This window comes from Aquarana catesbeiana, linkage group LG04 (genome assembly GCF_042186555.1).
Source record: "Aquarana catesbeiana isolate 2022-GZ linkage group LG04, ASM4218655v1, whole genome shotgun sequence".
Classification (NCBI taxonomy): Eukaryota; Metazoa; Chordata; class Amphibia; order Anura; family Ranidae; genus Aquarana; species Aquarana catesbeiana.
Window position 1 is genome coordinate 158,318,977 of NC_133327.1, and position 24,209 is coordinate 158,343,185.

Here is a 24,209-nt window from a genome sequence, read left to right on the forward strand (position 1 = left end):
ACATTGGCAAGACCATCAGACCTCTCTGGAAAAGAATGAAGGACCACATGTACTATGCTACATGTGGCCTTCTCAATACTGCTATAGGCCACCATGTGGCCTTTAAACATAAATGCAATCCCCAAGTGTTCAAGTTTATTGCCCTCAAGAGGGTCTATGAGGACTCACGGGGGGCAATTTTGACCAAAAGTTTCTACAAAAAGAAACCAAATGGGTATATGAGTTACACGCTACATAATTCCCAGGTTTGAACGATGTTCTGAGTTTCAAACCATTTTTGTAGGTTCCAATTGGGGATAGTATATATATAGTTCAATCTATATACATTGGCTTTCCCTTGTATATGAACTATAGGAACCAGTCCCATGCTTTACTTCTGCTCATAGCCCTTCCTGTTTTTTGTTTGTTTTATTTGTTATGTTTGAGTTTGTGCCAAGGCATTGGCTTATACCAACATTATTGCTATGTATAAAATGAAAGTGTTGACAATATAAACAAATATCTAGTATATAAATTATTTGATATGTCACTATACATACTTTAGGACAATGAATTGTATCAAATTACAATAAATTAATGTTGGCACTAAGCAAACCATATCTTTTTTGGGTCGTTCTCCATATCCGGGTGACTTGTGGGGCATGTTCAGATTCATGGATTTTTACTGATCATATTACTTTCTAGATACCATACTAGCCACTTTCTGTCCTATTAGCTAATCATATCGATAGCCTCTGATTCCTTTTCTGTTATTTTTATGTTTGTTTATTTATGATTTTATGTGCTCTTTTATCCATTCTTGTATTTGTCTACGATCAGGATGTGCTCTGATCTGTGGGCTGATTGTGTCCACCCTTCCCTCCACCCTTTTCTCTATTGTTGTGTTTTAATAAGGTGGTTTAGGATGGTGGACTCTTCCTCCCTCCTCCCTATGCTCATTGAGCATATCCTGGACACAGCCATCCCATTCACACTGACAGCCCGGAGCCCACTGACGTTGGGCGGGGGGGAGTGTCAGCCGCCGTATGGACATGTGACGTCACTCGGCAGCGCTGCTGACATGGCATGTGATCTGCGCCACGTGCAGAGGGATCTGCTCAGAGCCATAGTCCACACGGGGGCTATAAATAGCTCCCCATGTGATTCTTTCAGTGTGGTGGACGTGCCCTGTGTGTGAGGGGGGCAGACTGGACATAATATTAGCTATGGTAAGCTCTATCAGGTATACAGCTATACTTAATAAGACACAGACATTGCTATAGTCCTCTAGACTTAGCTATTTATACTAACAGTCTGCTGTTTTTCTTTTTTCTCTCTTCTTTCTTTTTTTTTCAGATGGCTTTAAGGAGTTAGTCACTCTCCGTAAATTCTATGATACTTACCAATTGCAGGTCAGGTTGTTCATTGCTTATAAAAACGTGGTTTTGCTGAGCCATCAAATAGATATATACAGTGGGGATGGAAAGTATTCAGACCCCCTTAAATTTTTCACTCTTTGTTATATTGCAGCCATTTGCTAAAATCAATTAAGTTAATTTTTTTTCCTCATTAATGTACACACAGCACCCCCTATTGACAGAAAAACACAGAATTGAGAGAGACCTAAAAATGGCTGTCCAGTGTCCACCAACGTTTACCATCCAACCTGACAGAACTGGAGATGATCTGCAAGGAGGAATGGCAGAGGATCCCCAAATCCAGGTGTGAAAAACATGTTGCATCTTTCCCAAAAAGACTCTGTATTAGATCTAAAGGGTGCTTCTACTAAATACTGAGCAAAGGGTCTGAATACTTAGGACCATGTGATATTTCAGTTTTTTTTTTTTAATAAATCTGCAAAAATGTCAACAATTCTGTGTTTTTCTTTCAATATGGGGTGCTGTGTGTACATTAATGAGGAAAAAAAAATTACATGATTTTAGCAAATGGCTGCAATATAACAAAGAGTGAAAAATGTAGGGGGAACTGAATACTTTCCATCCCCACTGTATATTATATGAACACCATTAGCATTATGGCTGAATGGTAGCTTGTTATGGTTGTGTCCATACCACCTCCTCCCCTCTCTTGTTGTTTGGTGTGTTTCTCTTCCCCCTACCTATTTTGGAGGAATATTATTGCACCAATATATGCTTGGAATGATACAGTTGGCTAGTGAGTATGTTCATATGGTTTTCGCTTTTTACTAAAATATCATTATATGAAATATGTGATGGTATTATGCACTGCTATACAAATCATTCCAGCTTACCAGTGGTCACATATATTTGAACATTATATATAGTGTCGCTTGATGCTTAGTGGGGAGATTCTTCAGTGAACTCTGCTGATAAGGTAGCTATAGATGTGCGAAACTCGTTGACGCACAGGGGCTCACTGTTGTTTACGTGGTGCGTATATGCATCAGCGCCATGTACTTTCGTCCATTAAGTGTTATGTATTTTTAACTCTATCTTTTTTGCTCTATTTTTGCCTTATGAATTGTTATCAATAAAATATATTTTTATGTTCCATCTGTCATCTGCCTTTAAAGTCTGACCTTGGGGCAGTCTTTGCCCTTTTCTCCTTTTTTTAAGTACAAATTTTCAAAAAGGATGTGGCCATAGGTGTGCTCTCTTTTTATATTTATTTGTCGCATTATTATGTCACATCGACAGATGCCAGGCAAGCTGTAAGCTCCTGAATCCTTTTCTCCTATTCCCATTGGCGGGAGGAAGCAAGCTGTATACAGTGGCCCCGAATAATGGCTTTGTGTGCTTCCCACAGGGAAATTGCTGACGCCACTGAAAAGGACGACTGAAGGCAGTAGTGGATTTCAAGAAAAGCATCCTGAGACACGAGGAGAGAGTCATTGAGCCGCCACCGAAAAGTCGGGCGGGTAAGGCCAGAGAGTATGATCAAAAAGATGATGGGGTCATGATCTGACCAAGGAGAGCCTGAGATCATTATTTTGTGTATATTGGAAATGAATTGCAAGGGGATAAAGACTAAACTTGTGCACAACCAAAAATTTTGTCTTTTTTTCATTCGTAAAATACATCATTTTGTTCTGTTATATTTGTTATGTTACGTTCATTCATTTTCGGATAATTTGTTATTTCTGTAGTGTGTCGATATTCGTTATACCAAATTAATTAGTTTTGTATGTATATCGATTCAATTCAATATTTATGTATGTAAATTCGTAGTTTGGAAAGTCGTTTGTTTATTGAATCTATTAACACACACAATGACAATATCTCTTCACCTCTGCTCAAATACAATACAACACCCTTCTCACTCAGTTCTCAGAAATGCACTTTGCCAGTAATCCAACCTCCAGCACAAAATTTAATCAGCTGATTGGACTGTAAGTGCCGGTTCACAGTGCAACTTCAGCACGGCTTGCAAAACGACTTCTGTACAGAAGTCAATGCAAGCCGCTCCGAAGTTGCCCCAAAGTAGTGCAGGAACCTTTTTCTTAAGTCAGATTCCAGGACTGCGTGAGCGTTCTCCGCTGACGTCAGAGTGTGGCTGCAGCCCCTTGTAAGAGAATGAAAGCATGAATGGAAAACCCCAACGGTACCGAATGTGGTGGGCCAACAGGGCAGAGGTGTAGGGCTTCATCTGTCTTCACAATCATAGTTTGGGAGAGGTCTGCGAAGACTTGGTAGGGGTGTCCCTGAAACATTAGGTCTGGTTTGTCCCTGGCAGCCCACAGAAGTGTCTCCCTGGTGCGGTAGTAAGTGAACTTGATTATAATATCATGGGTAGGCCCCTCAGGCTTCCTGGGGCCGAGCGCTCGATGTATGATGACAAACTCCATTGTATCAATAGGGATGGCAGGAACCAGCTCCTGGAATAGAGCTGTTGCTGTGGAGGTGAGATTTGTGACCAACTCAGGGATGCCTCTCAGGCGCAGGTTGCCTCTGCGTGCTCTGTTCTCAAACTCATCTAAATGGAGGATGACAGTTTCCAGTTCCTTTTTGAGATCTGAAATGTCCTGTTCATGATTCTCCAGGACTGTGGCAGCCGCATCCATCTTGTCCTCGAGATCATTGGTGTGGGAGCTCCCGTTTTGTAGTCACGGCCGAGAGCTCTATTTGTAGCATGGTTTTGAAGCGGGCCAGGAGGTCAGCATCGTGGAGTACAAGCCTGTGGAATGGGGCCGCCTCTGAGGCAGTGCTCACAGCGGGGGGACCCCGGGTCCTCGGGTGGGGATTATTGGAAGAGGTCCTGACTTGAGGCCAGGGCTTCTAAGATGGCATCCCTCGGGGAGGCCGCAGGTGGGTTCCGCTCTGCTGATTTAGCGCTGGAAGCTCGCATAGCCATGGTTCTCCTCTCCATGTGGTGTGCAGAATTTCAGAGACTCGACAAGGCATGGGGGAAGCCAAGAATGCCCTCTTTGCTGGTGTAAAGGTGGCCGATGTGTCCGGGCGACGAACAGCGAGATTACCATGTGGCCATCTTGGTTCACTGCTCGCGAGCCAGAAGGTGTTTTACTTTTATGCAAAGAATGTATTGGGGTAAAAAACCTTCAGCCTTTAGAACCACTTTAAATGTATTTAGAAATATGCAAACAGTGAAAGTACCTTTGACTAGGTATCAGCTTCCTGAAACCCCTGTACAGCAGAACTGTCACGTACCTTACAGCGGAGTCCGAAATGACGAAGGTGGCTTGCACGGTTCCGGTCCTAGCACCCCTGGAGGTTGAGACAGGGTGCAGGTGCCTGCTGGCAGGATCAGGAACACCGTAGCCTTAGTGGAGCTGGTGGGATGCCGATCCTGGATTGGTTCAGAAGAAGTCCAACAGGAGTACTTGCAGGGTCGGGGACAGGCAGGAGTCGGCAACGTGCTGGCAGGAAGGTACACAATCGGCAGGCAGGTTCGTAGTCAGGGGCTGGCGGTGGTTGGCAACGAGCTGGCAGAGAAGTACAAGACCGGAACACAGAGCCATAGTCAGAAGTTCAAGCCAGGTTCGGTACAGGAAGCAGAGGCAAGCAGAGTTGCAGGGATAATCCGAAAGACTAGTCAGGAAAGCCAAGGGTTCAGGACCAAGGTTCAATCAAAACAGCAGCAAGGATACAGGAACTAGCTGAGACAATCAAGCACTGAAACTAGTATGCTGATCCTTTAAATAGGGCGCCTTGCGCCGTGATTCGTTGACGTGCAATGTGCCCGTGCTGACTTGCACTCGTTCGTAAGAGTGCACTAACGTGCGTGCCTGGCCCGGGGCTCGCTCGTACCTGCCGAACGTCTGACTGGCGCACGGGAACAAGCATTCCCCCTCCTTACTGGCAGCTTCCGGATGCCCATCTGGGCCCTTCTTTCTGGATGAGAGTGATGAAAGGCTTGTATAAGCCTTGGAGCATGGAGGTTTGCCTCTGGTTCCCGGGAATTTTCTTCTGGACCAAAACCTTTCCATTTAATTAGATATTGGTTCTGTCCTTGTCTTCTCCTACAATCTATAATGGTCTCGATTTCAAACTCCTCCTCTCCATCCACTATTATAGCCTCTGGGGGCCCCACTTCATGACCTTGAAAGGGATTAACCACGTCAGGTTTCAACAAGGAAGTATGAAACACAGGGTGGATCTTGAATGAGTCGGGGAGTTCAAGTTCATAAGCCACTGGGTTGATTTTTCTCTTGATCGGGAAAGGTCCCAGATATTTAGGTCCCAATTTCCTGGATGGACAGGCCAATTTCAAATTTATTGTCGAAAGCCACACACGGTCACCAACCTTCAAATCCAGTTCCCCCTCCTCTTCCTGTCAAAGAACCTTTTATTAGTCTCCTGTGTCCTGGAAATGGTCTCCCTCAGCACCTGGTTATTGGCAGCAAGGAAATTTAGTCTGTCCTGAACAGCTGGCAAAGGGGAATCCGGAATTAATGTTGGCAAGAAAGAGGGATGAAACCCATAATTTGAGAAGAAGGGAGATTGGTTGGTGGCTGCATGGGTAGAATAATTAAATGCAAATTCCGCCAAGGGCAGTAGTGAAGCCCAATCTTCTTGGGAAAAGGAGGTAAAGCAGCGCAAGTATTGTTCTAGCATTTGATTGGTACGCTCAGTCTGTCCATTGGACTGGGGATGGTAAGCCGAAGAGAAATTGAGTTTGAGTTTGATGCCCAGTGCTTCACATAGTGCTTTCCAGAATCTTGAAGTGAACTGCACTCCACGGTCTGAGACAATGTCACTAGGAATTCCATGCAACCTGACAATTTCTTTAATGAAAACTTTAGCAGTTTCTGTTGCTGATGGGGTCCCTTTCATAAGGACAAAATGTGACATCCTGCAGAGGCGATCCACCACTACAAAGATAGAAGAAAACCCTTCCGATGGAGGGAGCTCTACAATAAAATCCATCGCAATTTTATCCCAGGGTCTTTCAGGAATGGGTAGTGGTCTTAATAATCCCCATGCTTTGCTTTTGTTGTTTATGTTCCTGAGACAGATTGAGCCAACATATTTCCTGCAGTCCCTTGCTAAGCTGGGCCACCAAAAATGTCTCTGGATCAAATCCATGGTCTTGTATCCCCCAAAATGGCCGGCCAACGGGTAGTCATGGCATATTTGTAAGACAGTAGTGTGCAGATTCTGTGGTATGAAAACTTTATTCCCCTGCCAATAGAGCCCATCGTTTTCTTGAAGGTTCATATCTGGAGGCAGAGAGATTCCCCTGGATGCTTGACGAATCTGTGACATTAAATCAGTTTGTGTAAGCAGAAAATTTCCAGCCTGTAGGATGGTATCTGTTTGGGGTGGAACCTCGACTTCCGTGAACATATGCGATAGCGCGTCTGGTTTCACATTCTTGGATCCAGGCCGGTAGGTTATATGGAAACTGAAGCGAGAAAAAAAAAGAGCCCATCTTGCTTGTCTGGGTCTGAGGCATTTGGCAGTCCTGAGATACTCTAAATTTTTGTGATCCTTGAAGATCAGTATTGGGTGTGTTGCTCCCTGCAAGAAGTACCGCCACTCTTCCAGGGCCGATTTGATTGCCAACAGTTCCCGGTCTCCCACATCGTAGTTCCTTTCCGAAGGCCCTAATTTCTTTGAGAAAAAGGCCACAGGGTGCATTAGAGCTTTAGGTCCTTGGCGCTGAGACAGGATGGCCCCTACAGCGCTCTCTGAGGCATCTACTTCCAGTATGTATGGAAGAGCGGGGTCAGGGTGCTTTAATACCGGGGCAGAGGTGAACAGTCCTTTTAATTTGTCGAAAGCAGCTTGAGCTACCTCTGTCCACTGAAAGCGGTTCTGTTTCTTGGTGAGTTGAGTGATGGGCATGATGATACCAGAGAAGTTTTTAATAAATTTCCTGTAAAAATTGGAGAAACCGATGAACCGTTGTACCCCTTTCTTATCAACGGGAGGTGGCCAGGACATTATGGCTGCGACCTTTTGAGGATCCATTGCCATCCCTCCTGTGGAGATTATTAGTCCAAGGAAGTGAATGGTCTGCCGTTCTAATTCACATTTCTCGGCCTTGGCATAGAGTCCATTTTGTCTTAACCTAAGAAGGACTTGTTTCACATGGTCACGATGTAGTTCTAAAGAGACAGAGAAAATCAGAATGTCGTCTAGGTAAACGATCATGAATAGGTCTAAGAAGTCTCTGAAGATGTTATTTACGAAATGCTGGAAGGTTGCCGGGGCGTTGCATAACCCGAAGGGCATAACTAAATATTCAAAGTGGCCAAACCGAGTCCGGAAGGCCGTTTTCCACTCATCACCCTTTCTGATTCTGATCAAGTTGTAAGCACCTCGTAAATCCAACTTGGTGAATATTCTTGTAGAGCGGAGTCTCTGGAGCAATTCTGGAATTAGAGGCAGGGGGTAGCGATTTTTAACAGTAATCCGATTTAATTCCCTGTAATCCACACATGGACGGAGTGAGTGGTCTTTCTTTTCGACAAAGAATATTCCTACCCCGGCTGGAGAAGTAGAGTGACGGATGAACCCCTTCTTGAGGTTCTCGTTCACATAGTCATTCAGGACCAAGAGTTCAGGTTCCGAGAGGGGGAAAATTCTGCCAAAGGGAATTTCTGCTCCTGGTAAAAGTTCAATCGGGCAATCGTAGGCCCGGTGGGGGGGAAGAGTGTCTGCTTTCTGTTTCTCGAAGACATCCAGGAAATCATGGTATACGGATGGAACAAGATCTTGGGATTCGGATGCTGGTTTTAGACAGCCAACAACTGGGGCTGAGTGGTGGAAGGTCTGGAGACAATTATGGAGGCAATAGGATGACTGGAAAACCACCTTGCTGGTTGTCCAATCTATCTGTGGGTTGTGTGCTTGCAGCCATGGCATTCCCAGAATGATTGGAAAGAGCGGTGAGGATATATTTAAATATATATAACGTCTAGGCACAACAGTTCTTGGTGGTTGGGTGAGATGTCAGCGGGCAAAGGTTGAGTTTCTTGAATGATGGGCCCAGATTTGATGTTGGACCCATCAGCTAGTCGTATGGGCAATTTATGTTGCTTAGATCGCAGAGGAATCTTGTGTTGCAGGGCGAAGGCATGATCGACGAAGCAACTACAGATGCCTGAATCAACTATGGCCTGGACCTGGAGTACCCCTTCTGGAAGCTGTAGGGAGACAAGAACAGCAATGTGAGTTGATCTTGCTAGAGCCAAAGCACAAGGATCAAGAGGAGGAGAGTCACACTTACGAGTCTTGTTGGGACACATGTTGACGTAATGACCGGCTCCCCCGCAGTAGAGACAGAGATTATTCATACGGCGGCGCTGCTTCTCTTTTGGAGTCACTGGTGCATGAAGCAGGCCTAATTGCATTGGCTCTGGAGTTTCAGTGACTGGAGCAGGTAGTGGGGTTGCAGGAATAGGTGGGTGGCTGGGTACCCTGGGTAGCATCCACATGGGCCGTTACTAGCTGGTCCTTTCAGATCTTCGCTCCCTCAGCCGGCGATCGATCTGAATAGATAGCTGAATCAGCTCTTCTAGAGAATTGGGGACCCCCACCCGAGCTAGTTCATCTTTAAGTGCCTCTGAAAGTCCTAAGCGGAACTGAAAACGGAGAGCGGCGTTGTTCCATTGTGTGTCAGAACTCCACCTTTTAAAGTCTGTAACATAGTCCTCCACTGGCCTCAGCTGTGGTGGTACGTTGAGGGTCATCATAAAGTTTAGCCATTTCATTCAGAAAAGAGTCCATGGTATTTAGCAAGGGACTAGCTTGTTCCAATAGATGGTGAGCCCAGGTCTGGGGTTCTCCCTGTAGTAATGAAATGATGAATCCCACCTTGGTACTTTCCAAAGAGAAGGTGCGAGGCTGTAGCAGGAAATACAGATGGCAGACATTTCTGAAAGCGCGGAATTTGCTGCGGTCTCCCATGAATCTTTCTGGAGCAGGGACTCGTGGCTCTGGGGGTGGCACCACTACTGTGGGAGTAGAAGTTGAAATCGATGATGCAGGTGCTGCGGCTGTCTGGCGTGCTGAGGTGCTTGGAGAGAGAGACTCCACTCGTTGCTCGAGTCACTGGTAGCCATCCTGCAGGCCCTGGACTGCTTGGGTGAGGTTCGCGATCTGTTGGCACAGAGCATCCATAGCTGAGGCCCCCCTTTCGGACTCCATGTGGCTGGATTGTACTGTCACGTACCTTACAGCAGAGTCTGAAATGACGAGGGTGGCCTCTTGCACGGTTCCGGTCCTAGCACCCCTGGAAGTTGAGACAGGGCTGCTAGGGCAATGGAAGGGCGCAGGTGCCTGCTGGCAGGATCAGGAACACTGGAGCCTTAGTGGAGCTGGTGGGATGCAGATCCTGGATTGGTTCAGGAGAAGTCCAACAGGAGTACTTGCAGGGTCGGGGACAGGCAGGAGTCGGCAACGTGCTGGCAGGAAGGTACACAATCGGCAGGCAGGTTCGTAGTCAGGGGATGGCGGTGGTTGGCAACGAGCTGGCAGAGAAGTACAAGACCGGAAGACAGAGCCATAGTCAGAAGTTCAAGCCGGGTTCGGTACAAGAAGTAGAGGCAGGCAGAGTTGCAGGGATAATCCGAAAGAGTAGTCAGGAAAGCCAAGGGTTCAGGATCAAGGTTCAATCAAAACAGCAGCAAGGATACAGGAACTAGCTGAGACAATCCAGCACTGACACTAGTATGCTGATCCTTTAAATAGGGCGCCTTGTGCCGTGAATCGTTGACGTGCAACGTGCCCGTGCTGACGTGCAGTCGTTCGTAAGAGTGTACTAACGTGTGTGCCTGGCCTGGGGCTCGCTCGTACCTGCCGAACGTCTGACTGGCGCATGGGAACGAGCATTTGTGATAGTTCTCTGACAAGAACTCAGAGTAATCAAAGCAAAATGAGCCAGTCAGGTGTACTGTGGTGCACAGGGCATACTGATAGGAGGAGAAATCATAGTAATAGAAAGATGAACTAATCAGTGTGCTGCTTCCCTTTTCACTGTCCAGTTACAGGATGCGGGTGGGAAGGAGATCTGTAAATGAAAGTGAAACTACAGAAGAGTAAGATCACATCCCCTTCTCTGCTAGGCAGGGTTGTGCTGTGTGGAAGAACTGTGTAAATCTCGGAAAAGGATGCACAGTAATATAAATCCTTTAGGTAGATAAAACAGCTCTCGTATGTATTTAATTTTTTTCCATCATCAATCTTTTTTTTGCAAATTCAGTGGCTCAGTTGTCCAGGAGAAAACGGGTTAGAGATACAGGACACCCATAAACAGCAGCAAAAATCCATCTGCTCAGTAGAATCTTGCAGTATGTTTTATTTCTGGCAGATTTGGTAGACCAGATGAACAGCTATCCATAGGTAACTTCTGCCTCTCACACAGGCCCTTTGTGGGGACCTTTAAGCCCAGATGGGAAACTTGTGTCTGTGAGTTTTTAAGCTTAGATGGCAAATTGACCTGGCAGGACTCTTCTTCAGCTTTCTTTCCCAGGCAAGGGGCTTAGGAAGCATGAACTGGGCCTTCCAGATGATATACTGTACCTTCCCCAGGCAGCAGACTTGGGAGGCAAGACACCTTCCACCACTACATCTTGTAGTAAGGACATTTCTAGAAGGCCTTCCCAAACATTTAATCCCTTCCCAATTCATAACTCAGTACATTGTATCTTCTTGCAGTTAACAGTAGCACTAACAGTAACATGGAACAGTAGCAGGCAAAAACAACAATGCCTTTGGGCTTAGGGAACACAAACCCAGGTGATGTAAATAAACAGCTTAGGCTGGCTACAGCAAATACAATTCTTTGGTCGCTTGCGTATTCTTTACTATTGGCACACTGGTCATAGATGGGGCAGATATCTCCCCAAGGACAACAGGCAGGGGGACATCTGCCCATTCTTGATTTCATAACATCAAACGTATTTCACACCCAAGATGATTGGCCTGATTCTCACTTAAATGTCAGATCAAGCATCAGATTGGGGCAGAACAGGACTGTTTATGTCTGACTTTTGGCTTCTGAAAACCAACATGGTTGGGTGAAAAAATTCTGGCATGCATATTTTTGGCCCAATACCTCTTACTGGGCGGCACACTGGTGTAGTGGGTAGCACTCTCACCTAGCAGTAAAAAGGGTCGCTGGTTCGAATCCCAACCACAACACTACCTGCCTGGAGTTTGCATGTTCTCACTGTGCCTGTGTGGGTTTCCTCCCACATTTCAAAGACATGCTGGTAGGTTAATTGGCTTCTGTCTAAATTGGCCCTAGTATATGAATGTGAGTTAGGGACCTTAGATTGTAAGCTCCTTGAGGGTAGGGACTGATGTGAATGTACAATGTATATGTAAAAGCGCTGCGTAAATTGACGGCGCTATATAAGTACCTTAAATAATACTGAGTAAACACATTTAGTATTCTCTTATCACACCAATAAAAAATTACATAAGGAACCAAACCTAACTAAAAGAGGTCAGATACTGACCTCTAATGTCAACCTAACACTTATTCTAGCCCATACACCCAATCTTTAACCACTTGTCTACCAGAGTAATTTTTTTCATCTTTTTCACAGATGTTAGAGAATTCATTTATTGCTAGAAATTACTATAAACCTCTCAAAAAAGTATATATTTTCTGATAGCAGAGACCCTGGAGAATAAAGTAGTAGTAGTGGAAATATTTATTGTTGTACGATGTTTGCACAGTTATTTATCAAATGCATATTTTCAGGAAACAATACACTAAAATAAATTATACCCTTTTTTTTGGTAAAATAGAAAAAATTCGGGTTACATGGAGTATATACTGTAGATACCAAACATGTTAAGTCCTAAAATTTAGCCTGTGGAATTACAAAAAAACTATAGTACTCAAAAATCTCCATAGGTGACACATTAAGAGTCTTCACAGGTTACCACTTTCTAGTTAACTGCGAACTATGGGCCTAGAATTATTCCTATTCTGAAATTCTCAGCAATACTTTACATGTGTGGCACAATGGAGTTACATGCTCGCACTATGCAGTGCTTTTTATGGGGTGTGTGCAGGGAAAACGGGGTTATTTTTAAAAATGTTTTTAAATTTTAAATTCAATTTTAAGAAATCTATGCAAAAATACTGCACCAATGCAATATTCCAAATTGTTGGTTCAAACCCCACCCAGCAAAAAATTTTCCCTATGCAAATGAGAAATGCAAATGCAAAAAATATAAACCTTGTCCTACTGATCAAATCACAAAATGTATGAACCCTACTTGTGGTTCACCAAATGCATGGATATTTTTTTAATACATAAAAAAAACAAGACTTTTTGCTCATTTTGCTGATGTTGAATTGCTTAGAGATGTTTTGTGCATAAAAAAAAAAACATAGCTGACAACAATATTATTTCCAATAACATTATGCTGTTGTTTTTTCCTCTTTATTTTAGAAGTAGAGTGTCAATTCTGTTATCATTTGCTTCCATTACTTTGCCAACAACTGCTACTTTCTAATAATCAGTATAGATAATTGCTGTACTGACATGCTTAATGTGAGTGAATGAAATGTCTTTTGTGAAGTTCTTTTTTTCCAACCTTAGCTGTTCTGAAAATAAGTGAGTTCAGTAAATGCTTTCTACTGCACATTGGCTCTTATGTGTTAATTAGACATAATGGAACAGCAAACACTTCAGTGTCTGACATCACTAGGAGTCTAGCTGCTACATATCACTTCCTCCTGCCACTGCTGCCACTGTTTCTTTCTATTGTTTACTGCCAGACCACCATGAAAAAGTTTCCAGAACCTCTTTGAGCGTCTATTTAAATATGTATAAGTATGGTGTAAATAATTTATATACTGATCTCCAGTCCGTTTTACAGTCAGCATTGTCTCATGGCTCTATTGTTTGTGCTATATATGAGAGTTAATTAAATGAAATGAAATGAACTGCTCCAGAGTGTTTTAAAATAAGATGTGGAGTTTAACTTTATTTATGATCTTTAAACTCTTGGAAATTTTTATAACAGGTCCATGTCTCTGCAGTGTGCTATTGCATATGTAGCAGGAAAAGAGTATTTTAAACCTGTTGTGCTGAGCTGTATTGTAAACTATTGTACTTCAGATATCTTTTACATTACTTAGAATAGTTAGGTTGCCAGTACACTTATAGATGTCTTGTAATCAGCCTGCAGGCTGATCATAAAAATATAACTGATTTCTCTATTCACACTACGCAGCATGTATGGATGAATCTCCCCCTGCAACTATTGTATTTTGACAACCAGCCCCAATCAGTGGGTTCTTCTGATTGGATGCAGCCACTGTTCAGCCAAGAATTTCCCACCTGGCTCCTTCGATTGACAATGCTGCAGTGAGTTAACTGCAGAACTAAGCCCTGGTTCACACAGGGGCGACTTGTCAGGCGACTTAGCCACCTGACAAGTCGCGTCCCGTTCTATACTACGGAACCGTTCTAATAGGAGCGACGCAAGTCGCTCCGACTTAGAAAAAGGTTCCTGTAGTATTTTTGGGGCGACTTCAGGCGACTTGCATTGACTTCTATACAGAAGTTGTTTTGCAAGTCGCCGCTGAAGTCGTGTGCAGGTCGCCTCGGTGAGTCGACCTGCAAGTTGTGCCGCCCCTGTGTGCAGTAACAGTGTCACCCTGATAGAGGAAGCAAAAATATCACACAATCTACGGACAGAATCAACAGGCAATGAAACCATGTCCCAGGGGAGGTTTGGTAACAAAAACTTGTTGATATTAACAGATTGCAACATACATGTCATGTTTTATTTTGCTCATAGTTCCACTTTAAATACGAAACATACTTGAGGCACAAAAATGTATAAAGGGTTTGTTTCAGCAGGTCATACATGTAGTTTGATAAAAAAAACACACGTCTTTGTGTACAGTATGTCATTGGCTATTTATTTTGACAGATATCTGATAGATCTGTTGTTGATAGACCCCCTTTAGTTACAATTTTAAGGTGCCAATTAGAGTACATAGGTTACCCTAGTCAAATCCAGCATTCTCTTTTGCACCAGACAATATTGACCTTCCCCTGAGCATTCTTCAGTTAAATGGCTTCTGGGTGCTATAAATTACTGTCATTTGCACATCATTATTGTTCATTGTACTTATGTTTTATAAACCTACTTATCTATTGCCTAAGAATCAATATTACCTGACACTATTAAAGCGATTTTAATGCTGTAGTAAAAAAAAAAAGGTCCCCCCTGCTGTACTAGAATGCACTGCACTGTCATCATGTCAGACTTACATTTAGAATGGATCCCTCCAACGGCACCCTGTCACCGCTGGCAGGGATTGCCGTTGGAAGAATCTGATGTCTTCACCCCATCTTCTTCAAGGTTTGCAGGCCGTCTAATTGGCCAAGCCACAATGACGTCACTCCTGTACATGCATGCGGGAGCCCTGGGCACAGCATAGAGCTCTGAAGGAACAATACAGGTATGTCGTTCTTTCAGAGTGCATGTGCTGGTGACGTTACCAGCTGTTGCTCGCTGGAATATCTCTTAAACGGTGCAGGAGATACTCATTTTACCTACAGGTAAGCTTTATTATCAGCTTACCTGTAGGTACAAATAACCAGAGAGAGCTTATTACCACTTTCAAGGTTAACCAAAATAAAAATAACAACCATCATATACTTACCTGCTTTGCAATGGTTTTGCACAAAGCAGCCCCAACCCTCCTCTTCTCAAGTCCTCTGCCAGTGCTCCTGTCTCCTCCTGTTTTCCGAGTGCCTCTGTAGCAAGCCTTGTGCATCCATAAGACACACAGAATGGGGCTAGGTCCCACCCCTGCTCCTTCCTCACTGGCTGTAATTTACAGCAGTGAGAGCTAATGGCTCCCACTGCTGTCTCTCAGCCAATAAGGAGGCAGAGACCCTCGAGAGCAAGCACTCTCATGCACATGGCTGAATCACGATCAGGCTTCAGTAAGTATTAAGGGGGTTTCAGAGGGAGCTGCATACTGAAGGTTTTTTATCTTCATGTATAGAATGTATGAAGGTAAAAAAGACTTTAAACCTTTAGAACCCCTTTAACTACTATGTGTCTGATTCATTCTCCTATCAAAGTTGCCCATGCTGGCCTATGTAGCAAAGGTCCATCATACAGATTGGATAATACCAATTTATAACATTTAATGCCTTTATTGTTTAATAACATATAGCCACACAGAGGTTAATTTATTAAAGGCAAATAGACTGTGCACTTTGCAAATGCAGTTGCTTCAGAGCTTAGTAAATGAAATGAAGCTTCACTTTGCAAAGAATACCCAATCACATGCAAAGAAAATTTTAAAAACTGCATTTTTGCTTGTTCATGATTGGATGGTGGAAGTCAGCAAAGCTTCCCCTCATAGCTTTCCCTCATGCAGCTCTGATGCAATGTTCTGTAGACAAGAATGTTATGATTAGCACTCCACCTTACATTTTTTTACTGGCATTAGTTGGCAGAAGCACTTTAATATGTAGACTGATATCACAGGCACAGCCATTACAGTGAAAACATAAGCATTCATAGCAAAAAAATAAATACATTTCAGTGCTGACCTTCTAATTATCCCTTTGTCAGTTGGTATTTAAAGGGCAATGTTAAAGTGTACCTTGCACTCCAAGAAAGGTGCGCTTGTTTAGTGATGGACCCATCCCCCTATCTAAATTGTTGCAGTAAACTGAAAAAGTATACCCGTGGGATAAAAAAGTTGATTTTTCTTACTCACCTTTACCATGATTTCCATGCTGCAGGGGTGACAGTACTATTTTTCGAAGGAGATCCTGGGAAAGGCCAAAAAGCCCAAATCGCTCTAGATGAAGCTCCACCAGCACAGTGCAGGATCATCTTTAAGTGAGATTTGGGCTATTCAGTATTCCCTGGGATCTCGCTAGAAGGATGACGATGTCACTCTTGCATAGGAGCCGCTGTGGGAAGCGGGGGGAAAGGTAAGTATATTAAATAACCCTTTACCCCGTACAGTTTTTTTTCGTTGTTTTTAAGTACAGTGTTTTAGCGCTTAAGTCCACGTTCAGAACTGTAATGGGATATACATATTTTGATTGCTCATATGCATAGGTGGAAGGCCCCTCCAATTCCAATATACCATCAGATTCTGCTGTCTTGCTATTTGGGGCTTTTGTAGTGTTTTTACACTTGCAACAGATAGCAAGAACTAAAGCATGGCTGAAAGCAAAAGTACATGGTATGGGATTTTAGGCTGAGCAGGGTTTGCAGATTGGTCCTTTTGTGATATTTATGTTACTTTACATTTTTCAGTTTAAAACTGATAACAAAATGACCCTCTAAAGAATGACTCCACTTTCACCATAATTTGATATAGCGTACATTAATTGCTACTTATGCCATACTGCCATTTAATATTATTAAAAATTACCATTCCGTTTTTTTCTGCAGTCAATACTGTCAAAAAAAGTTATAAGTCACCATATGCAAACTGAGTAATCCTCTATACAGTTATTGATATTAGGATAACTTTTTCACGTTTGTGTGATTGGGTTAGTGCTTTTCCATTTTGACTTTCTAAAGCTCAAGTCTGACTAAAGCAGTGCTGATCACGTTTTTTTTATATTACAACACTAAGATTGCTCAGGTACTGATAATGAAGTCAAACTCTCTTATTTCCCTGTCAGTTTGAGAGAAGACATCAGTTTATTTAGAGTGAAATGAGGTATGAATTTATAACACATTTTGCTAAAATATTTAAAATTGATAAAGTTTACTTGCTGGAAAGTAATTTTGTTTCTCATTAAATCTAGAGTTTCATTTTAAAGAGGAAGTAAACTCCCATCTTTGAATTTTACCTATAGGTAAGCCTATAATAGGGTTTACCTATAAGTAGTGTAAATATCTCCTAAACATGTACCGTTTAGGAGATATTTACTGTACATACAGCAGTGACATCACTGGCACATGCGCTCTGAAGGAACGGCCACCCATGCCATTCCTTCAGAGCCCTGTGCCATGATCGGCGGTTCCTGAGCGCATGCCTGGGAGTGATGTCATCGCAGCTCTGGCCAGTCACAGAGTTGGAGTCTGCGAACCCGGAAGCAAGACGGGTGAAGATGGAAGCTGTCTCCAGCAATGAAATCGCTGCAAGGCTTTGTTTTCAGGTAAGTTTCACAAAATGTGCTAGTATGCATTATGCCTTTGCCTTGCAAGTAAGAAAAAGTTCAGCGGTTTACAACCACTTTAATAAGATATATATTGTTTTATCCCACCCACCTATCTAAAACAAGGCCAAAAACCTCCAGTGGAAGGGAATTCCATGTTCCTTGTTCTAAACTCTTTCTCAGATCTTTGAAAATGGTTTGCATGCCCCAAAATCAGTATGCAGCCCAATGGTCAGACAATGGCCTCTGTAACTGAGCTTGAGTGTATATTGTCTCACACTACTACACATAGATCAGCCATAACATTATCACCACCCTCTGCAACATGACCACCCACCTAATATTGAGTAGGTATCCCTTTTGCCGCCAAATAAGCTCTGACCCCTCAAGACATGAACTCCGTTAGATCTTTGAAGGTATGCTGTGGTATCTAACACCAAGCCATCAGCAGCAGATCACTGCCTCTGCAAGCTTGCTTCCTCCCATAGTGTGTCCTGGTGCCATCCCTTGACCATCCACATGATGTAAAAGAAAAAAAAGATAAATCAGATCAGGCTACTTTCTTCCATTGCTCCATGGAACAGTTCTGATGCTCACGTGCTCATTGTAGGCAGTTTTGGCTGTGGACACAGGTCAGCATGGGTACTCTGACCGGTCTGCAGCTACTAAGCCCCATACACAACAAACTACAATGCACTGTGTATTCTGACACCTTTCTATTGGAACCATCATTAACTTTTTCAGCAGAATGAGCTACAGTAGCTCTTCTATTAAGATGTATATCTCTTCTATTGGATCAGACTACACAGTCCAGCCTGCGCTACCCTTATGCATCAATGGGCCTTGGCCGCCCATGACCCTGTCATTATTTCACTGGTTTTTCCTTCTTTGGACCACTTTTGGAAGGTCCTGACCTCTGCAGACCTGGAAAATCCCATAAGAACTGCAGTTTTGAAGTTGGTCTGGCTCAGTCGTCTAGCCATTACAATTTGGCCCTAAGTCAAAGTTGTGCAAATTCTTACGCTTGCCCATTGTTTCTGCTTTCTACAGATCAACTTCATGGACAACATGTTCACTTGCTGCCTAATTTCAGGTGCCATTGAAATGAGATAATCAATGTTATTCAGTGTACCTGTCAGTGGTCATGAAATTATGCCTGAATGGTGTAAGGTACCTATTTTATTATTCAAACACTTTCAAGATGGTACATGTGATCACATTGGGGAAGATTTACTAAAACTGGAGCACATACAGTCTGGTGCAGCTGTGCATAGAAACCAATCAGATTCTAATTCAGCTTGTTCAATTAAGCTTTAACAAAAAAAACTGGAAGCTGATTGGTTCTGTGTGCACCAGTTTTAGTAAATCTCCCTTATTGCGGCAATACATATGCACATTATTTTTTACTCAGTAGCTATTTTAGTGTATTCATTGTCACATAAATTGATATAAATTGATGTTAAGCAAGATATAAAGGCGAATGATGACACTAATCACAAATCTCATCTACAACATAGAAAGATTGCTTCATTCAGTTGCTATGTGCTATTGCATGTAGTGCATTGGTTTTACCTTGCACTGTATACAAACACCAATATATTTTTAATTAATACATTTGTTGTGATAGTTCCATTCAACCACTACAAAATGAAAGTTAATTTGCTGTTTTAAATGTGGTTAAAAATCAACACATTATCAACAGCGGCACACATTAAAACAAAAAAAGGGGTATGTTTTTGTGGTATTCAGAAAACAAGTCTGCTTTTGTCTGTTGTTGTTTATTACATTATCTAGATTTACGGTATGACTGCCTAATAAACAGCAGCTAAAAGTTGAGAATCATCGTTTATTGACTTACCTTGGGAGGCCATGGAAGTGTCTATGCCACCTCTTCAAAGACAGCTAGGTTAAAAGCAATAGCTTCTTCTCTGTGCTTTAAGGAAGGCAGATCTCAGCAGGCATAGCAACTTCACAGGCTTCCTACCTGGTGTTATGTTCCACAGGAACAGGTAGGAAACGACTTTCCCATCTCATGTTGCAAACTCACGTATATTGTGACTACAGCTTACAGAACATGAGTCAATTAAAGGGAATATTCCCTGGAAGTATAGTGTAGAAGGCACAACACATTGTACACACAGGAATATAAATTAGAGCGCAGAAAAATTATATTTTACTAAATGATGCAAACATGCTGTTTTGTATATGATCTTCTGGACTCAATTATTCACTCATCCATAATACAAGAGTTTCATGGGGGTAGGAATAGGAATTACATAAACATCCGTCTTGTTCTATACTAAAGCCTCTGAAGTCTAAAACCAGATTTCTATGGCCAGACATTGCCTTGACTACCAGTCTATCTAATTATTTCTAAATTCTTTCCTTCCATCTGTAGTGATATAGTAGTGGGATGAGGTTTATTAATTATTATAATTCTAGTTATTCCAGCAGCAACCCAGTTCTTCCAGTGAGATGCCAACATATAATCGGCCAACATATAACAACACCATCCATCCTTCTAGCTTGTATTAAGTATCAACTACTTCCATGCGTAACACAAGATATTTGTACATCTTTGAATAAATATCCTTTAATGCCTGCTTAGTATGGTTCAATTCATTCAACTATAAAACGTATGCTATTTGCTGTAATGACCATCAGCCATTAGCCTTTTCAACTCTCATTGGCTCTCCTTGCTGAATATAACAACTATTATGGAAAATAGACTAGTCTTTCAGTATGACCACAAAATACATACTTTAATCACTTACATCACATTTCTCTAAAGATCCCTGGATTATTAATATTTTCTATAAAGTGTTCAGTTCTGGAAAGGAAAAAGTTGTCAACGTAATTATGCTAGTACAATTATTGTAGTGTCCAACTAGAGTTACTAGCTGTACCATCACCTGCTCCACTCAGCACTGATCTATCTGTACTAGCTGTCACTATACAATATTTCGCAGAAACTCACAGTCAATTCTCCTGCCCAGTGGGTAACTAGAATTAATTATCTTGATTCCTATCCCAAGACGTCCAATGTTTCTTCCTCCAAGAGTGCCATTGTTCACTAAACATTTCTCACACAAAAAGACCATACAATAGACATTTCTGGCCCGTGAGTTAAATCAAAATCCAATATCTACTGAAAGGAAAACCTCACAGGGCTGTATTTACCATATACAGTATCTCACAAAAGTGGGTACACCCCTCGCATTTTTGTAAATATTTTATTATATCTTTTAATTTGACAACACTGAAGAAATGACACTTTGCTACAATGTAAAGTAGTGAGTGTACAGCTTGTATAACAGTGTAAATTTGCTGTCCCCTCAAAATAACTCAACACACAGCCATTAATGTCTAAACCGCTGGCAACAAAAGTGAGTACACCCCTAAGTGAAAATGTCCAAATTGGGCCCAATTAGCGATTTCCCCTCCCCGGTGTCATGTGACTCGTTAGTGTTACAAGGTCTCAGGTGTGAATGGGGAGCAGGTGTGTTAAAATTTGGTGTTATTGCTCTCACTCTCTCATACTGGTCACTGGAAGTTCAACATTGCACCGTATGGCAAAGAACTCTCTGAGGATCTGAAAAAAAGAATTGTTGCTCAACATAAAGATGGCCTAGGCTATAAGAAGATTGCCAAGACCCTGAAACTGAGCTGCAGCACGGTGGCCAAGACCATACAGCGGCTTAACAGGACAGGTTCCACTCAGAACAGGATTCGCCAAGGTCCACCAAAGAAGTTGAGTGCACGTGCTCAATGTCATATCCAGAGGTTGTCTTTGGGAAATAGACGTATGAGTGCTGCCAGCATTGCTGCAGAGGTTGAAGGGGTGGGGGGTCAGCCTATCAGTGCTCAGACCATACGCCACACACTGCATAAAATTGGTCTGCATGGCTGTCATCCCAGAAGGAAGCCTCTTCTAAAGATGATGCACAAGAAAGCCCGCAAACAGTTTGCTGAAGACAAGCAGACTAAGGACATGGATTACTGGAACCATTACTGGTGTCAAGCGTGTGTGGCAGCAACCAGGTGAGGAGTACAAAGACAAGTGTGTCTTACAGTCAAGCATGGTGGTGGGAGTGTCATTGTCTGGGGCTGCATGAGTGCTGCCGGCACTGGGGAGCTACAGTTCATTGAGGGAACCATGAATGCCAACATGTACTGTGACATACTGAAGCAGAGCATGATCCCCTCCCTTCAGAGACTGGGCCGCAGGGCAGTATTCCAATATGATAACGACCCCAAACACACCTCCAGGACGACCACTGCCTTACTAAAGAAGCTGAGGGTAACGGTGATGGTCTGGCCAAGCATGCCTCCGGACCTAAATCCTATTGAGCATCTGTGGGGCATCCTCAAATGGTAGGTGGAGGAGGTCTCTAACATCCACCAGCTCCGTGATGTCGTCATGGAGGAGTGGAAGAGGACTCCAGTTGCAACCTGTGAAGCTCTGGTAAACTCCATGCCCAAGAGAATTAAGGCAGTGCTGGAAAATAATAGTGGCCACACAAAATATTGACACTTTGGGCCCAATTAGGACATTTTCACTTAGGAGTGCACTCAGTTTTGTTGCAGCAGTTTAGACATTACTGGCTGTGTGTTGAGTTATTTTGAGGGGACAGCAAATTTACACTGTTATACAAGCTGTACACTCACTTTACATTGTAGCAAAGTGTCATTTCTTCTGTGTTGTCACATGAAAAGATAGAATAAAATATTTACAAAAATTTGAGGGGTGTACTCACTTTTGTGAGATACTGTATCATTATTATTAACTTGTACAGCCTTCAAAAGAAGATGTGTAAATTAATTCCACCTACAGAAGGTAGAAGCAACTGTTTCTACACGTGCCCCTTATGTATGTCATGGTAGCACTAGTGATAACATCTTGCTGTACAGGCAATTATGTATCTAAAATAAGTTTAAGTGTAAGTGGCAATTTCAACCAAGGTTTGAGGCGTTATCTATACTTATGGAGGACACGTTTACTAGGACAGTCCTAAGAGTATATAGAGACTTACAATAGTGAGGCGTTGCAAACATCAGACATGTCTGTCCGTCAGAGAGCTTCCCACAAACAAAAAATGTGGGTCAGAAATCCTGGCATATTTATATACCTGCACCCTCCCCTCTCCAACATACCGTCAGATACTATCACAATGCCTTATAGGTACCCACAGACCTTAAATCTCCTATTTCAAACTGAGAGAACTTCACCTTGTATGTACACAATATCGTTATAATGGTTGAATGGCATGACATTTTGCAGCATCATTTTGTTGCTATGGCCATTCAGATCACACTTGGCTCAGATTGGCTGCTTAGGTGACTGCTATTTTGTGTCTTCCAGTATGTGCTCAGGACAACCCCCCCTATCTCAGGATATATAATGCTAATATCTAATATAACTATACAAAATGACACACTCGAGAATCCCTGAACTCTGCACAAAGTTAAATATTTAAATTTGAAATCAGCACAAGAAGTAAAATAAAATGTGAAAGTGGCATGAACTCATGCAGCTCATTTGTGTAGATCTACACTGCTAGTTGCCTGCTCTGCATGTGCACAAATGATTATATGAGTAGTTTGGTAATGCAAATAGTCTGAATAATGCAGAAAGTCATTTCACTGGGATGGGTTGCAAAGGTTATGCTTAAGCATTTTCCAAAATGTTTACATACTTCATAAACCTGCACTGTTTATTGTACTTTAATATAATGTATATTTTTGAAATATGTGCAAATCTGTATTATAATGCAAGTGCTACCTTCTCGCTGCTGCTACAAACATTTTCCTTAAACGGAACTAGTTAGGAAGGGCATTTGGAATACTTTGAATCACCACTCTGGGTGCTATAATAGTACAGACTTATCTCTCAGGGATGGTGTGTGTACTGGTATTTAATTGTCTGAGTATGAAAAAAGTCCTTTTAGTGTCAATCTGCAAGGTCCCACAAGGTGATCTAATTTAGGGCCGAAACCTGGTACTCTCTGCAGGCTGCTAGAGGAGGATAAAACTGTCAACTAACAAAGTCTTTAGTTTTTTTTATGTATTCCAGGCAGTATTTATGATTCTTGTATGTAATCCTGACAATTTTATGGGTGTCTGCTATCAGCATTGAGCTCAAAGGGAAGATAGCATGGATGTACAGCCTGGCAATTCTGCTCTAACAGGGAGGGAATACAAGTAAATAACCAAAATAAGTCATTGTTAAACAGTAAGGCCAACCTATTTGTAACAATCCAAGAGTTAAGAATCAGATCATCCGAAAATGTCTGTTTGTGATTTGGGTCCATTTTGAGAAGAAATACAATACCTTTGCTTCCATCAGGGGTTTGCTATTCATAAATGGTTATAATAGACATGCTTCCCCTAGTGCATGGGTGTCAAATGCAATTTCATCAGGGGCCCCATCAGCAGTATGGCTGTCGTCAAAGACCCGGTTGTATCTGAGGTGCGCTACATACAGATGCTTAGGTTCAGGAGTGCGTTATGTACAGATTGAAGTTCAAGGGGTGCCCTATGCACTGAGTGCAGAGTTCAGGAGTGCGTTATGTACAGATTGCAGTTCCAGGGGTGCCCTATGCACAGAGTGCAGTGTTCAGGGGTGCGCTATGTACAGAGTGTAAATTTTAGGGTTGTGCTTTGT

General features: G+C 42.6%; 1 protein-coding gene across 1 annotated transcript in view; it reads right to left on the reverse strand.

Moving 5' to 3' along the window:
- Positions 1-19,593, reverse strand: part of PLSCR5 (phospholipid scramblase family member 5) — a 119,529-nt gene extending 99,936 nt beyond the window's left edge. Inside the window, exon 1 of the mRNA XM_073629075.1 lies at positions 19,404-19,593. Within this exon, the coding sequence (XP_073485176.1) occupies positions 19,404-19,416 (13 nt within the window). The 5' untranslated portion in view covers positions 19,417-19,593. The remainder of the gene's footprint in view (positions 1-19,403) is intronic.
- Positions 19,594-24,209: the final 4,616 nt, after the last annotated feature.